The sequence below is a fragment of the Clarias gariepinus genome, chromosome 16, assembly GCF_024256425.1.
Source record: "Clarias gariepinus isolate MV-2021 ecotype Netherlands chromosome 16, CGAR_prim_01v2, whole genome shotgun sequence".
Taxonomy (NCBI): Eukaryota; Metazoa; Chordata; class Actinopteri; order Siluriformes; family Clariidae; genus Clarias; species Clarias gariepinus.
In genome coordinates, this window is record NC_071115.1 from 21,487,501 (window position 1) to 21,502,841 (window position 15,341).

Genomic DNA, 15,341 nt, shown 5'->3' on the forward strand with positions numbered 1-15,341 from the left:
GCAACCCAGGCGTAATTAAATCAACTTGGAGCCATCAATACAAAACGTGCATTTTAACATGCAATTGTCAAAACTATCTGTTAATCACTTCTATGGCTTTCATCTGGGGAGGATTATAAGAGTACAATAAAATCTACATAGTAGATAGTATTGTAGCTTTGTATGAGTATGCACAATGTCTCTCTCTCTCTCTATCACACACACACACACACACACACACACAATATGTCAAATTAAACTGTTCTCTTGGCTGTTGCAAAAATGCGAGCAGCACGAAAAATTACACAAACTTGCATGAGCATCGCGTTACAATATTGAATTCTGATCAACTAATCCCTGTTATTAGTTCGAAAATGATCATATGTAGAGAGTTTTTATATTGAAGACCCTTCTCTCCATCTTCAGTTGCCGCTCAACCACACCTCCACCTAGTTAAAACTGCAAAGGTAATTTTTCCCCAGATTTTTCAGAAAATGCTGAAACATTAAACAAATATTTTTATCTTAGTGAAGTTATGTGTACAGTTAACACTGGCTCATTATAAATAGAACACACTGGGAAGTTCAAAATAATAATAGTTTCAATTACATTGATTCCTAATAACAGTGCTGGTTAAAGTTCAAGAAAGAACAAACTCAAACACTTTCTACTGAACAAGATTATATTTATTTTAGGCAATTTCCAGCTGCCTGAGATACAAAAACTGCAGAACAGACTACAATGAAATGGAGGTTTCAGCCGTGTGTGTGTGTGTGTGTGTGTGTGTGTCTTTCCCAATGTCTGTCACATTACATAGCTATGCAATATAACCATAAAACCTGGAAGCATGCATTTTAAGAGATCAGTATTCCTGATTAATCAGCAAAAATGGGTCATAAAGGGGAGGGGGTTAAGAAGACGGCTGTAAAACATTCCAATGTTAAGACAAATTTAAAAGTAGAAAAATTCCAATTAACAGTTTAAAAACATGCAATGTTGTGAGGCTCACTGTACATTCAAACAGTCGTATGGTTTAGTAACTGACAACAGAAGTGCCTGTACAGCTAACTAACATTATGTACATTTAGCTCTGACTGATTGATGCAGAAGACATTTGTTGGATTTTGTGATGCATAAACTGATGTATTGGATATGGGCTTTAGACTGGCTCTCAGGAATAATGCAGATATTAAGCAGGATAGGATGTTTCTTTAATTTTCTGTTGATGGCACTGTAGACACCAAGGCGTCTCATTAGTCATCCTGCAAAAGCAGAAAGAAAAGACACATTCCGAAACCCGAAGAATACTGGGCTCACATACTGGGAATTTAAAATAAAATAACCAAATTTATTTTTTATATCCTTAAGTTTTTTTTACCCATTCCTCTTCATCCACCCCTTCAAATAATTCCTGTGGCAGTGGATCTTCCCTGTTCCCCAACTTAGCCACCATGGCACTCAAAAGCTGTAAACCAACAACATGAAAAAAACATGACACAAGAGATCCAACAGAAATTAATTCTTACAGATTTGTTCAGCTCCTAATACCTCCTCTTTTTTCTGGTCATCAGTCTTCTCTTCGAGATACACAGAAGAAGGGAGGTACTTCCTCACTGGTACTTCCTTAGGAGCCTCGCTCACTGGTTGGACAAATGGAAAATTAATTGTATAGATTCTTGCCTTTATGAATTGTCCAGACTATAAGTAACAAGTTTGCAACTCTAAATGGTTTGTGTGGTCACATGTAGGTGCACTGGGTGGGGGTAACAATACTAACAAAGTGTGTGCTGTATAGCGTGGGGTTGGGGATACTTAGAATATAGAAAAAAATTATGGGATGTTACAATTTTTTTTAAAGACTGGAATAGTACCCAAACCGTGATTAATAGATAATTCTTCATATAAGGAGTATGACTAAATAAGCTCAGTTATAGTTCTGAAGATCTTTATTTATTATTCTATTTTTATTTGTATATATATTTTTATTTTAATTACTTTATTGTGTTATTTTTATTTAAAGTCTTCTCTACCATCTTTACATGTCTTCTTAAATCTTTATTTTCATCAGGAGTTTGTTCTGTAATGAAAGAGAATTTCCCCACGGGGATCAATAAAGTAATTCTGATTCTGATTCTGATATAGAGATTTCATAGAGACGTTTCACAAAACTATAGGGACGGCTCCTGTTCTTTCTTCATCCTGGTGTTCATGTTCCTTTTTACAAATGTCCATTCTATGTGTTTGCCACACATCTATTCTGAACAAAAAACTTCTAATTTGATGGGTCAAACTGAATCTCCCGTCTAGTAATCTAATCCATTCTGAATTTTAAGTAACATATAAAGATATGTAAATCACATATAAATGTGTCGTGAAACTTAAAATTTTCTGATTTTAGGTGCTTTCCGATCTGCCTAAAAGACAATCAAGCTCAAGCTGCCATGTCTGACTAGTAGCTTATATGTACAGTATAGGATATGCTGCTGTACCCGGGGTCATGTCCTTAGGTTGCAGGCTGATCTTGTGGTGCTGTCTGTCAGAACCAGAGAGCCAGGCAGCAGCACTCAGAGTTGATTCCCACCACACTGCTGTCTCAGGGAACACATCATCCTGGAAGAACTCTTTCTGCACCAAAGTCAAGCAAATAACTGGACTTTACATTGTTATAAACTAAATAATTAGATATGTTTAGAAACTTGTCACTAGATGGCACTATTGTGTTAAGGTCGCAAGAGACCTTGGCTGAGCTACTCACTTTGACACGGGGCACTTTGAAGGCCACTTGCTCAATGCTGGTCTTGCTAAGTCTGACAGCTCTGGCCACCTCAACGTCACGTACATCACACACCGTCTTTGGCATGAAGCACAAGCCCTGTCCACACCAAATGCAATTTTAAGACTCAACTAAAAATCACCTAAAAAGACAGAGAAAGTGGATGTTTTGTGATACCTTGTGTGGCTCAGAGGAGTGGAAGCTGCTGCACTCCATAAAGTAAGGGGCTTCTGTTATGATCTCATAAATGTACACGCGTGTGTCACCCTAACAGATAAAAAAAAAAACAGGGTAAGTTTGTCCAAGAGGACATTTCTTTTTTATCAGACAGTAGCCTAAAGCACATTCAATGAATTCTACAAAACTTTATTTAAGTTATCCATTTCAATCCGTTGATTCATGACATTATTTCCAGCACCTTCCCCGTGAGAATAGCAAGGCTGGTGTCAGCATCATAGAACGGGACGAGAGTTGATGGTGACACGTCAGCAGGCACAGTAGCCACAGGTCCAGTGGCCAAGGACTTAGCAGAGAACAGGTAAAGAGTTCGCTCACTGCGACTGCAAGGAAAAACAAGGAAGGAAAATGAAGAAAAGAAATCTGACCATATGATGTACGATGCCAACCCGTCAGGTAAATGGAACCTCATTATGGTACTGTTACTATTACAGTATGTCATTGCTTACCAGTCAAACCCTGATACCAGGATGTACTGGCCATCACACACCCAGACAATACGACCACCTCTGTGGCCCTCAGGACCAGGGCCCTCCTATGGGAAAAGGGTGTGAAAAACGGGTCAGAGAGCTGTCCCAGTGGTACTGTATATATGGTTTTCAAGTGCCTTTTAAGTGCTTGCCTGGATAGGTTCAGTAGACTTGCGTGGGTCAAACAAACGCACTTTTCCATCTTTACACACAGTAGCCAACAACTTGCCGTCCGGACTCCAAGCCATTCCAAATATCTGTGGAACAGATCACAGACGCGAGTCAACAGTCTGTAATTATCTCTCAGCCCAGGCTGTATTCTATTATCCGTTGTTCTGTTTAAAGTGCACCTGGCACTGGACAAGAGCTCTTACCTGATCTTGATGTCCACTAAGTTTCTTGATTTCTTGACCAGTTTCCAGATTCCACATTCGCACAGTCATGTCATATGACGAGGATACAAGCAGACCTGATGCGTGGGGGTGGAACTTGATGGAGTAGATTTTCTCAGTGTGTCCTGTGATTTAGTGGATGTTTATGTCACTCAAAATAAAAACGGAATTATTGTTCAAAAGGGAGGGCTTTTCTTACCCTGTAGAACACACTGGGGTTCAGTCACTGTTTCCACCAGTCCACCTTTTGGAATCTTCCACACCCGGATTTTTGCATCATCACACGCTAACAAAACAGGTTAACAGGTTAACACTTACACTAAGTTACAAATTAAGAACAAATAAAAGTTTATTAACTGCATAATATTATATTCATGATATATATTAGATTCAATATCATATTTAATATTTAATATCACTAATCTGCACGTCTTTGGACTGTGATAGGAAACCAGAGTACCCGAAGGAAACCTACCAAGCACGGGGAGAACATAAAAGTCCACACACACAGACTGGAATCAAACCTTGCACCCTCTAAACATTTTTCTATTTAACTTTCTTTAACAATCTGAAACTGTTATGGTATGGTTTAGATTTGGAGCAACTTTGAACAAACAGTATTTAAACAAAAATCACACATTCAATCAGTATGTGGCATAAGTATTGAGTTTTATATTGAGTATAATTTATCTCTTTGAGTTGCGTCTGATTATTTATTTAAAATGGAAAATGTTTTTTATACTTATTTTCTTAAATTTGAAGTCAGGAGGAAGTGACCATGCTTGTGGAGGCAAATGTTTAATCAGTCAAGAAAACCTTAGACATGACAATAGCATCTCTTAACATTTCTCCCCCAATAACTTGTAACAAGAAGAAATGTATTTAGAATATGAGGAGTCTATTTTCAAGGACATGTAAGTTGTATTTCTTTATTAATGCCAATATGTTGGTATTTCGGCTACACATTTTTATGTCTTCGTGTTTTGCAGCTATTTTTTATCATCATAAAAAAAATCTGCTACACTGAGATACAAAAGAGGGTGTGAAATTTACAATTACATTTTCCCTGCCACACTGGAAAACCTATTTTGTTCCAAAAATATCAATTAAATAAGCCTCCCAAAAGATAATGTTGTATATTTCCTGCCTCATTTCACCATTATGTCACCTCACCCCACAAATTAAATGGGCTTCTTCACCCAAGTTGCACAAGACCTGTAAAACATTTTATTTGCTGTACAACAACATTTAAAGAGCCACTGGCATGCATTTTTGGCATGTTAATTTTCCAAAAGAAAAAGTAAAATTTCAAAAGTTGTTTACCATTTTTGCAGAACGAATAGAGCTGCACAATTTTATTAACTAGAAATCCAGACGTAAACTTATAAACTCATGATATGCCAGACGCCATGTTACGTGACATTATTGTGGAAAACTGGGATGGGGGCTTGATCCAGATAGCATTTATTGTTCAAACAAATCAGATGGCAGCCTGGATTACACAGAATTAAGTTTTGTTTGTTTTTTTGTTTCTGAAAGCTCATATGAATGTGGCAACTGAAGAAAGAAAAATATCTTGGAATCTGCAGAAAAATTCCAATATCAGCTCCAATCAACAAAAGGGGGATGACCAACTCATACTGGTTATACAGTACACACTGGGAGGACTGTATTAATGTTTGCTTATTTGTTTGAAAATGTATCTGTTTAGTGAAGCCTTTTGTGACTAATTACTCATTGAGTAATGGAGCAGATCTGGGGAACTCATGGCCATAGTTTTATGGTGAACTGCTATGTTTGGATGCTTTCTCCCCCACTCTCATGAGTCAAAATAAAAGTAAATTGAACTTAACCAAAAAGATGCAGAGGTTGATTTTAAGGAAAGTGCATGCTTGTATAGTTAGTCGCTGTTGTGAGGTGGGGAGAGTTAGCTACTAGGTGGGTGAGAAACGGCATTATATATAGTATACTATATGATATATAGCATACTATATGATATATAGCATCTTTTCCCCCAAAGCCAGCAATATAATTTCTAAAGATTTCGTTTAGGATGTCAGTAGCATGACAGGAGATCAGATCTTTCTGGAACTGTGCGCTATGTTTAACTGTGTGCTATGTTCAAATTCCAAATCGAGTTTTTGTACACTGTGATTCTCACTGGCAATAGTAGCGAGTCTGCTGGCTCAGGATGCATTGGCCTACAACAGGCCTACAACAGGCCTACAACAGGCCTCACTATCTTTTGTACATTCAGCACAGTTCTGAGCAAAAGTCTTGAGCCACCCTCTCATTACTTCATATAGTATTTTGCTCCAAGAAGCCAGACATTTATTATGTAGTCTTGAGTACTACTTCTGTTGCTGAAGATTTTTTGACTCATATTTTCAGTCCAGTCCCTGTACCTGAGCAGTTTGTCTGTGGATCTGGCCCCTTAGACTAAAAAGCAGGTTGAGGGATCTAACCTAGCAGTCCAAGAGTCTCTCCAGAAATCACCTGACCCAATCACAAGTGCATTGCTTCCTTTCTTATGTACTGTAGAAACTGTTATGAGAATGCCATGCAGTCCATCATCTGGGACTAGTGCACTGTGTGAGTATAAATGTTCTACACAGTGATAGACAGAGAGTCTGTGTCCTTACAGAAGGTATACAGTATGCTGTGGCCATTGCAGCTTGTCATAGCACAGTAGATGATGTCTTGCAGAGGACTTTCTGAGAAACTTTTTGAAGTGAGCCTGCCACCTTTGTTCTCCAGGCACTTTGAAGAGCCAGGCATAGGATCTCACTCTTGCACTGGAGTTCCTGCTGAGATGGGTGTCTCTGCTAGTTAGCACTTCAGCAAAATAGTGGAAGAAATGCATACCATGGCACTGAACTTGTCTTGCTTGCATAGTCCATATGAGTCCTGCCAGGGTTCGTATCACCTAAATTTCTTAACATAATTTGGCCTTTTGGCATTCCATAAGGGGTACCTGCTTAATGTTTATTGTGATGCCAAGTACAATACATATCCTTTCAGCAACAATGCCAAATGAGTGGAAACAGGGTGGAAAGGTTCCAGAAAATGTTGTCCATATGACACTAGCATTTCTATAAAAAAATTTTCATCACTCTTAAAATTTATTAAGACTTATTTAGCAAATCAGATTATTTTAACTGACATAGATTTAAAAATATTTATGAATTATATTATGCAATGATTTATACAATGTTTTGGACTTATAGCAGATAAAGATCTTTTCCAACAGTGTTGTTATATAGAAAACTGACTTTATATTGCCATATATATATATATATATATATATATATATATATATATATATTTATATATATATATATATATTTATATATATATATATATATTTATTTATAAGAGCCAACAAGCAAAGCAGATCAATTAATATACAATCAATGAAAAAAAATAAATAAAAATAAAAACTTACCAACTACTAGTTTGTGAGCGTCAAAAGGGTCCCAGCAGAAGTCAGCCACACTGACTGTGTTCTGGATGGTTGGCAACGCTGTGTCTGGCAGCTTTCCAGGCTGAGAAAGCTGCAATTTTACAATGTATACTGTTTCATTTGAAACTCACAGTCTTGCCGTTAAAGGTCACATATTATACTTCTTTTTAACGAGTTGACACAGGTCTCAGAGATCCCCAAATATGTATGTTAAAGTTCTATGTGGACTCCCATTTAGATCAGGTATTTTGCCATGCCTGAAAATCCCTCCATTTCACTCAGTGTGTCCTGTTTTAAATGTCTTAACTTTAAATCGAAATGAGTTACTGCTCCGACATTTTCAGTGGAGTTCTCACAATTAGAATACTGGAAGCACACAGCTAGCACCGTAAATGATAGCTAACTTGTTTGCTAATGTAGCTAACCTAGCATTCCATAGCTCTTAAGAAACAAATTCTTCTTTGGCGGTTTTGCTCCATATTGTATTGTAGTTAACCTGTATGTCATTATATGGTTTAACATTGAGGATTACATCTACACACAATTAATCAGTCGTTACTTGTGCACTTGTAAAATAAACTAATTTTGCCTAATATGCAAACTCTAAAATACTTTTATCCTAAAAACCTGTCCCTTATTGCACTTGAATGACAAGGTTTCTTGTAGATTTTTTTTTACAACCTTACATTTAAGGCCTTTCATTCATGGAGTCTCTGACTGTACATTTTTGACATAAACAATTGTGTATTACCTCAAGCACAGCAATCTGCCCTCCTGCAGTGGCCAGGGGCACTGCCACCCGCTGCCCATTGGCAGAGAAGCCATCACACTCTCCCGGTGTAGTCAAACTCATGCCGCGTAGATTGGTGATATGGGTGTCACGGTGCAGAACAGCACCCTGAATGTGACGAAACTTTGAGCTTGGCCCTGCAACAATAAGGTAGGTATATAGAATATCAGTAACCAAACTGATCAACTTGCTCTAATCTTGTCCAACACTTGGGTTGGGTGAAATTACCCAGCATGCTCTGAATGGCACGAGAACTCTGGCTGGGACTGGGAAGGAATCCAGAGGACAGACCACTAGTAGAGGAGGGTGAGCGGGATGGAACCACACTGTCACTGGGGGTACTGAGGACACTACTGGGGGTGGAAGGCACCTGAAGGAAAGAGAGAGATGGAGAAACGGGGAGGGTTTGGGGAAGGAAGGTTAAGACAAGTAGGGCAATCAGATACACTACATTGTCACTTAAACCTATATACAGTACCTACATACCCTTTAGACAGTATTGAGCCTTAGATACATGCAAATACAGGCCAACACCAATGACCCTTTTCTCAAATCATGTAATTTAGTTAAAAATTTGTTAAGAAACTTTGATAAGTTTCATTTATCTTGGTTAGAGGTGGATTGCTAATTTGTGTGATATTACAATTTTGCACTGTGTTACTGTAAAGCAAACAAATGATTGCTCCTTTCCACAAACCTCTTTACTTTTTCCACGAGGTACTTCCTTTGCAGTGGCTGCTTGAGCTTTTCCCTTTGGCCTCTTGTCTGGATGCAGGCTAACCTTTTCCACCTGTCAAAATGAGAGAACATCTAATTGTTTTTTTTGTTTTTTTTTGTCAGTTTGTTGACTGTTTTTCTACTCATTGTAAAGTGTCCTTGAGCTCTGGAAAGGCGCTATATAAATAAAAATTATTATTATTATTATTATTATTATTATTATTAATTGTATAATTACAATACAAAAAGCTTGTGACAAAGACTAGTGGCTAAATTACAATTAAAATGTTTCAGTTAATTAGCCCATTTCTGAGTTGGAATGTGTCCATACTTGCTTGTTCATTCCCTGCCACCATTCATCTGCAGTCATGGCTGAAGTGCGGCCTGCAGTGTCTGGATATAGGTCAGCATGGAAGTCTTGCCCTGCCTGCCAAACACACACGCACACACACAATTTCTGTTCCTGTTTATTAATGTTATCGATTTCTCCAGGCTATGGTTCCCATTGCAGACTCTTTAAAAAAAATAATAATACATATACAACACACTCGTTGACCACTTAGTCGTTCAATTCGAAACTAATTTTAATCTAATTAAATCAGACAATCATATACTGTAGAGCATTGCAATACATTAAATCATGCACCGCAGTATGGTGTTATAGTGGTTAGTTCTGTGGCATTGCACTTACAGGCGTTGCGGAATTGCCTGTAACATATGAGTGAGTGTGTGAGTATGTGAATGTTTGTGCCTTGTGATAAATTGGCACGCTTTTTACTTTTTTTTATTCAAGTAGATTTGTGAAGCAGAAACGCTACTCCTTCTCCGCTACATTCGGCTACACTCGTTACTTTTCCTTCCATTTATTCTACACATGCAGCCGATGGATCTACCACATGACTGTTTCACTAATCAGATGTAGCGACAATAATCACATGACTCTATTTGACCAATCAGCCGCAGTAACAATAACCACATGTAGTCACATAAACACACAAACTTAGCAAAGAAAAAAACCTTCAGCCGTGGTAGACAGGGAATGCAAACAAAATTAGCAGAGGCATTTGTCTCCAATGCTACAACAGAAGAGGATGAACACCCCTGGCTTCAAAAACAAAGCATGTCCGCTTACACACAGCGCAAAAGAACAGCTTTATACTGCGGTGTCTTCACTGTCTGCCAAAACAGAGAAACATTTCAGCAAATAAAAACTTGACTTGTAAACTGAGGAAACATGTCAAGGTAAGTTTAGCTGTTTCATTGAATGTTGCAATGTTAGCATATATAATTATTATAATTATATATAATATACTGTGTGTATATATATTGTGTTTATTATAATTTCAAAAAAAAATTAATCGGACATTACGATGAAACAGTTACTCAGTATTTGAGTAGTCTTTTCACCGAATACTTTTTTTACTCATACTTGAGTAATATTCTCGATGACTAAATTTTACTTCTACTTGAGTAATATTATTTTAAAATACAGCTACTTTTACTTGAATATATTTTTTGGCTACTCTACTCACCTCTGATAAAGGGTTTGTTATTAGCAAACTTGAAAAACAAACAGCAAAATAACTTTAAAATTGCAGTAGCCTTAGGATCTAAAGTTGAATTATAGTCAAAACTCAATTCACTATAGAGCATTAGTTTTGAAAGGAATTTAGCTTTGACCAGTCCCTCAATAAGAAAGTAGTTCAATGTAAATTGATTAGCACCCATTACAACATTGGGAAAGTGTTCAGAACATTTCTGAATGTCACAAAGCAAAAGGAATCTCAAACTGGTTTTATGAACATGACAATTAGTTTAGAGTGGCCTTCAGTCACTGGATCGGAATTCAACACACCACCTTTGGGATGTGGTAGAACAGGAGACTGCATAAAGCTGCATAAAGGTATACCAGAAAAAAATCTGCAGGAATTTCATGATGCAATTATGTCAACATGGACCAAAATCTTAAAGAAATGTTTCCGACATCTTGTTTTTAAGAGAATGGGCAGCCACATCCAGTATTAGTATAGTGTGAAGTGCAAAGTGCCTTGTAAGTGTATGCTGTGGACAACAGGTCCACATTAAAAAGAATAACGTACTAGGTGGCTAAATCAGATTAATGGGGATGAAAAAAAATTCAACCAGAATATATCACTGCAACATTAAATTCATTTTAATTCGTCCAATTAATTGCAACTAATAAAAAAAACAAAATGTGCATATTTATTTATTAATGGTATATGCATATACTTTATATTACATTAATAGCTTAATATTTCAATATAAATATAGAGTTTTCTCTATAGAATAGATTATGCTTGTCTGTCACAGCCAGCTGTCACTGGATTATCTGTATTAAAAAAGGTGTGTGGTAAAAAATCTGCAATAAACCATAGCTATGTTTAATAGTAAAATTAGGAGCATTTCCATACGCACACAATGTAATGAAAACTCAGAGGATTGAGACTAAATAGCTGTTTCCATGAGAAAAAAAATAGATTAGTAAAACTAATAATAAGGATTCTATTTGCTAGGGAGCATAACAAGTGGTCTAAGATTGACCCTATTTTAGGGTAAGAAGAGTAGCACATGAACCGCACCCCCCAAACATAGTAGCAACTGTACAAGCCACTGGAGGCAGTGTTATCATCCAGGGTTGCCTCAGTTGGTCAGGTCTAGACTTAGCAATGGTATGTCAAAATATAATAAAGTTAGCCGATGACATGAATGTAGTTAATGACCAGGGTATCACACTTATGGAGTTTTTCTTCCCTAATGGTACAGACATATTACGGGACTCAAAAAAGAAGTTAAAGAGCTTTAGGAGCAGGAAGAATCATTTTCACAAATGAACTGCCTTTTACAGTACATTTTGGCCATGCAGTGTATATTAATCAGTTGTAGCACTAAAACCACTGGTTTAAATTGTGTATAATTTTTTTCCCTCTTTGCAACCAACACAGCTCTAAAGATCCCTAAATGTGTGCTGTGGTATTTAGCACCAAGACATCACCAGCAAATTTTAGAGTACTGTAAATTGTGAGGTAGTATCTCCATGAATCAGACATTTTTGTCCAGCACATGCCATAGATGCTCAATCAGCAACACCAATCAACACCAGAACAAATTTTGCAGTGTGGCAGGACATATTATACTGCTAAAAAAGGCCACTACCGTTTTGAAATTCTGTTGTCATGAAGAGGTTCATGTGCACAATGTTTATGTCATTGGTACATGCCAAAGAAACATTCATGCCAAACCCAGGACACAAGGTTTCCCAGCAGGACATTGCCACCAGCTTGCCTTTTCCCCATAGTGCCATGGCACCATGATGTGCCATCTTCATTGGCATATGTTCAATAATGTATACCTGGCTGGTTCACATGATGTGAAAACATGATTTATTAGACCAGGCCACTTCCCTGCTCACTTGTCTAGATCTGATGCTCACATGTCCATTTCTGGCGATTTCAAAGGTTGGTAGGAATCAGCTTAAGTTTTTCTATAGCTACTGATAACTCTTTAAAAAATCCTACCCTTTTGATATACAGTACTTGCCGAGTATCTGACTCTTACCTTGCGAGGCACTTGATAGCTGATAGGGATAATGAAACTGTCGGTCAGCTGCGTCACCCGCAGCACTTCACAACAACCTACGTCCAGTGCCAGTTTGGGCAACGCTGCTATTCCACGTGTGGATGCATCACTCAGGCAGTGGCTTACTGTAATGCAATGAGACAGTGAGATGGGCCAGACTTCTCCTAGCTTAACACATATGATTAAACTATGATCCTATAATATATAGGTGGTTGATGATCAGTACACTTTTATAACAAGATTTTTCTCAAAAATACATTTTTTTGTTTTACACTTATTCTAACCTTGTGAAAGGCAGGGCTCGCTTGTGGTCACCTCAAAGCAGTCAATCACACTGTCTCCCTGAAAAAAAAATGAAGGTAAGGATTTTCTCTTTAACAGTAATCTCTTTAACAGTGTTCAAAATAAACATTAAATAGTTAAAGATCTAAATACAAAATAATATGTTAAATAATACAATATAGAAAATGACATTTAAAAATTAAATAATGAAAATGAAAAAGAGCAGGATAATGCTAAACAAAAAAAAAAACAGACCTTTGCTGACACTACAAGGAGACTGGAATCAGGATCATACAATGGCATTAAAGTCCTAGAGGTAAAAAAAGGTAGAGCAGAGAATAAACATTCTAACTCTATATATCTAGTTACTATATTATTATAATATTCGATTATTTCTGGTTAAAGTAATGCAAGGCTAGTGTTCAGAAAGTAGTGAAAACCTTAGCACAAACTTAGTCGCCTAGAAACTCTGGACCAGAATAAATTTTTGTCCTCTTAACTTCTAGTAGATGCAACTACTGTAAATGACCAGAAACCCTTGTTTCCATCCAGGCTCAGTACCATAGGAACTAGGAGGTGTGATGATGCTTTACTGGTGACACTGGACATAGAGTTTTGCAGTGACATGCCAGCCCATCTGGTTTTAATTATTTTTCCAACGGGACAATGACCCCAAACATACCTCTACATTATGTAAGAGCTATTTTGTCCAAGAAGGAGACTGATGAAGTGCTGCATCAGATGACCTGATCTACACACTCACCAGATCTAAATCCAGTTAAAATGGGTTGGGATGAGTTGGACCAGAGAATAAAGGAAAAGCAGCTAAGGAGTACTCAACACGTCTGGGAACACCTTCAAAATTGTAGGTAAACTATTCCTGGTGATGACCTCATAAGGCTGACTGAGAGAATACCAAGAGTGTACAAATTTATTTTGGATTATTTCATACATTTTTATTGTGTACATCATTCCATATAGTATAATATAAAATTTTGAAAACAATAAAAATAAAGAAAAAACATTAAATAAGATGATAGTGTGTCCAAACCTTTGACTGGTACTGTATAAGATATGTAACATTTTTTTTTATAGTCTTATTTAAATGTTTCTCTGGGAAACTAAATTTACCGTGCATTTAAATGTGTGAGATCCTTGTTAGCGTTAAAGGCCTTTCATTAGAAAAACAAAAATCAAGTCTGGCAAGTTAAGGGAAAAAACAAAACAAAACAGGAACTCCCCTAATATGGTTTCAGTGAAATCTATATGAGCTGTCAGAAAATATTTAATAAAAATGACAGATAATTTCATCACGACTAGATTCATGAAGATTATAAACCACCTGATTACATTATTGTACACCGTCATCTACCAGGTGTCAGCACATGTGTGATAATTGTGATAATGCAGAAAATATGCAGGTGGAATGAGGAAGAGGAGACAGACAGGTGGACAGTTTGATGAGAGATTTGTGTGTGTGTGCGCGCACGGGTGGGTGTGAAGGGTTAGTTCTACAAAGTTGTCGGGAGACATATCCAGATACCATCGGAATAAGATCAGACTGGAGAAAATCCAAACAAATGGACACATAGCACTGCTACTCTCTATTCACTACTACGCATACTCACTGTGTGTGTGTGTGTGTGTTTGTGTGTGTGTGTGTGTGTGGTGTGTGTGTGCGTGTGTTTGTGTGTGTGTGTGTGTGTGTGTGTGTGTGTGTGTGTTGTGTGTGTGTGTGTGGTGTGTGTGTGTGTGTGTGTGTGTGTGTTTGTGTGTGTGGTGTGTGTGTGTGTGTGTGTGTGTATGTGTGTATGGTGTGTGTGTGTGTGTGTGTGTGTGTGTGTGTGTGTTTGTGTGTGTGTGTGTATATGTGTGTAAGACAGAAGTGTATGCCTGATCTAAACGCAGTATTATGCCTGACAAGAACAGGATGAGGTGTCATGGCCAGCTTTTACACGGAGACACTGATGCCAAATCTGGGCAGTGCAGTAGAGACAGTATATGCAATACAGTATATACAGTACGTTAGAGGGACATTTAAGCCAACAAAGCTTAACAGTCCAGTGTTTGTCTAATATTTATTACTCTATATTTAGAGGAATATTTTTTCTAATGTCGACTAACTATGACACTGTGGTTTATGATTGATTTTGGGTGTGTCCAAAATCAATGTGTGAAAGTGGACAGAGTTAATGGTGTTCTGCGCTGTATCCTCCACAGCCAACTTTAGCAGTCTATTGTAAATTAAGTTTTACAGGTAGTGTGGGAAACTGCAATGACAGCTCTGCGACCGGGACTTCCTCTTTCAAAAAGAACAGCTAAGAAGCATGAACAGGTTGCTCCATAACATGTAAAATACCCTGGAGTTGTTCGCAGAGGAACGCTGCAGCTGTGTTTGGGACATGGCATATGTCAATGATGCATCATGTACTGCAGATGTATAATATTACTGAAGATATTAAAACTTAAAATGTTTCACCATTTGAGTTAGAATTCTGACAGGCTACAGGGTTACCTGTAACTCTTTACTCACTATTCCAGTATCCCATAATCCACCCCTGCAGATAAACAGAGTTCTCGTTCGTGTGAAAATTTGAATCATCAAACACATATCAAGGTTAGTGTCCTGGCATAGCGATAA

General features: G+C 37.5%; 1 protein-coding gene across 2 annotated transcripts in view; it reads right to left on the reverse strand.

The window, feature by feature from the left end:
* Positions 1-15,341, reverse strand: part of LOC128544498 (mitochondrial import inner membrane translocase subunit tim16-like) — a 125,728-nt gene that overhangs the window by 4,134 nt on the left and 106,253 nt on the right. Inside the window, exons 10-28 of one of the 2 annotated variants that reach the window (XM_053514646.1) lie at positions 12,956-13,010; positions 12,703-12,760; positions 12,398-12,543; positions 9,153-9,248; positions 8,802-8,894; positions 8,333-8,474; positions 8,066-8,241; positions 7,297-7,405; positions 4,051-4,137; positions 3,834-3,976; positions 3,612-3,716; positions 3,439-3,524; positions 3,171-3,312; positions 2,930-3,019; positions 2,735-2,851; positions 2,469-2,604; positions 1,528-1,619; positions 1,358-1,444; positions 644-1,241 (exon numbers count right to left, since the gene is read on the reverse strand). In XM_053514646.1, coding sequence (XP_053370621.1) covers positions 1,233-1,241; positions 1,358-1,444; positions 1,528-1,619; positions 2,469-2,604; positions 2,735-2,851; positions 2,930-3,019; positions 3,171-3,312; positions 3,439-3,524; positions 3,612-3,716; positions 3,834-3,976; positions 4,051-4,137; positions 7,297-7,405; positions 8,066-8,241; positions 8,333-8,474; positions 8,802-8,894; positions 9,153-9,248; positions 12,398-12,543; positions 12,703-12,760; positions 12,956-13,010 — 1,969 coding nt within the window. In that variant the 3' untranslated portion in view covers positions 644-1,232. Of the gene's footprint in view, positions 1-643; positions 1,242-1,357; positions 1,445-1,527; positions 1,620-2,468; positions 2,605-2,734; positions 2,852-2,929; positions 3,020-3,170; positions 3,313-3,438; positions 3,525-3,611; positions 3,717-3,833; positions 3,977-4,050; positions 4,138-7,296; positions 7,406-8,065; positions 8,242-8,332; positions 8,475-8,801; positions 8,895-9,152; positions 9,249-12,397; positions 12,544-12,702; positions 12,761-12,955; positions 13,011-15,341 lie in introns of those variants that run through there. The other variant, XM_053514648.1, reaches the window with a different exon arrangement.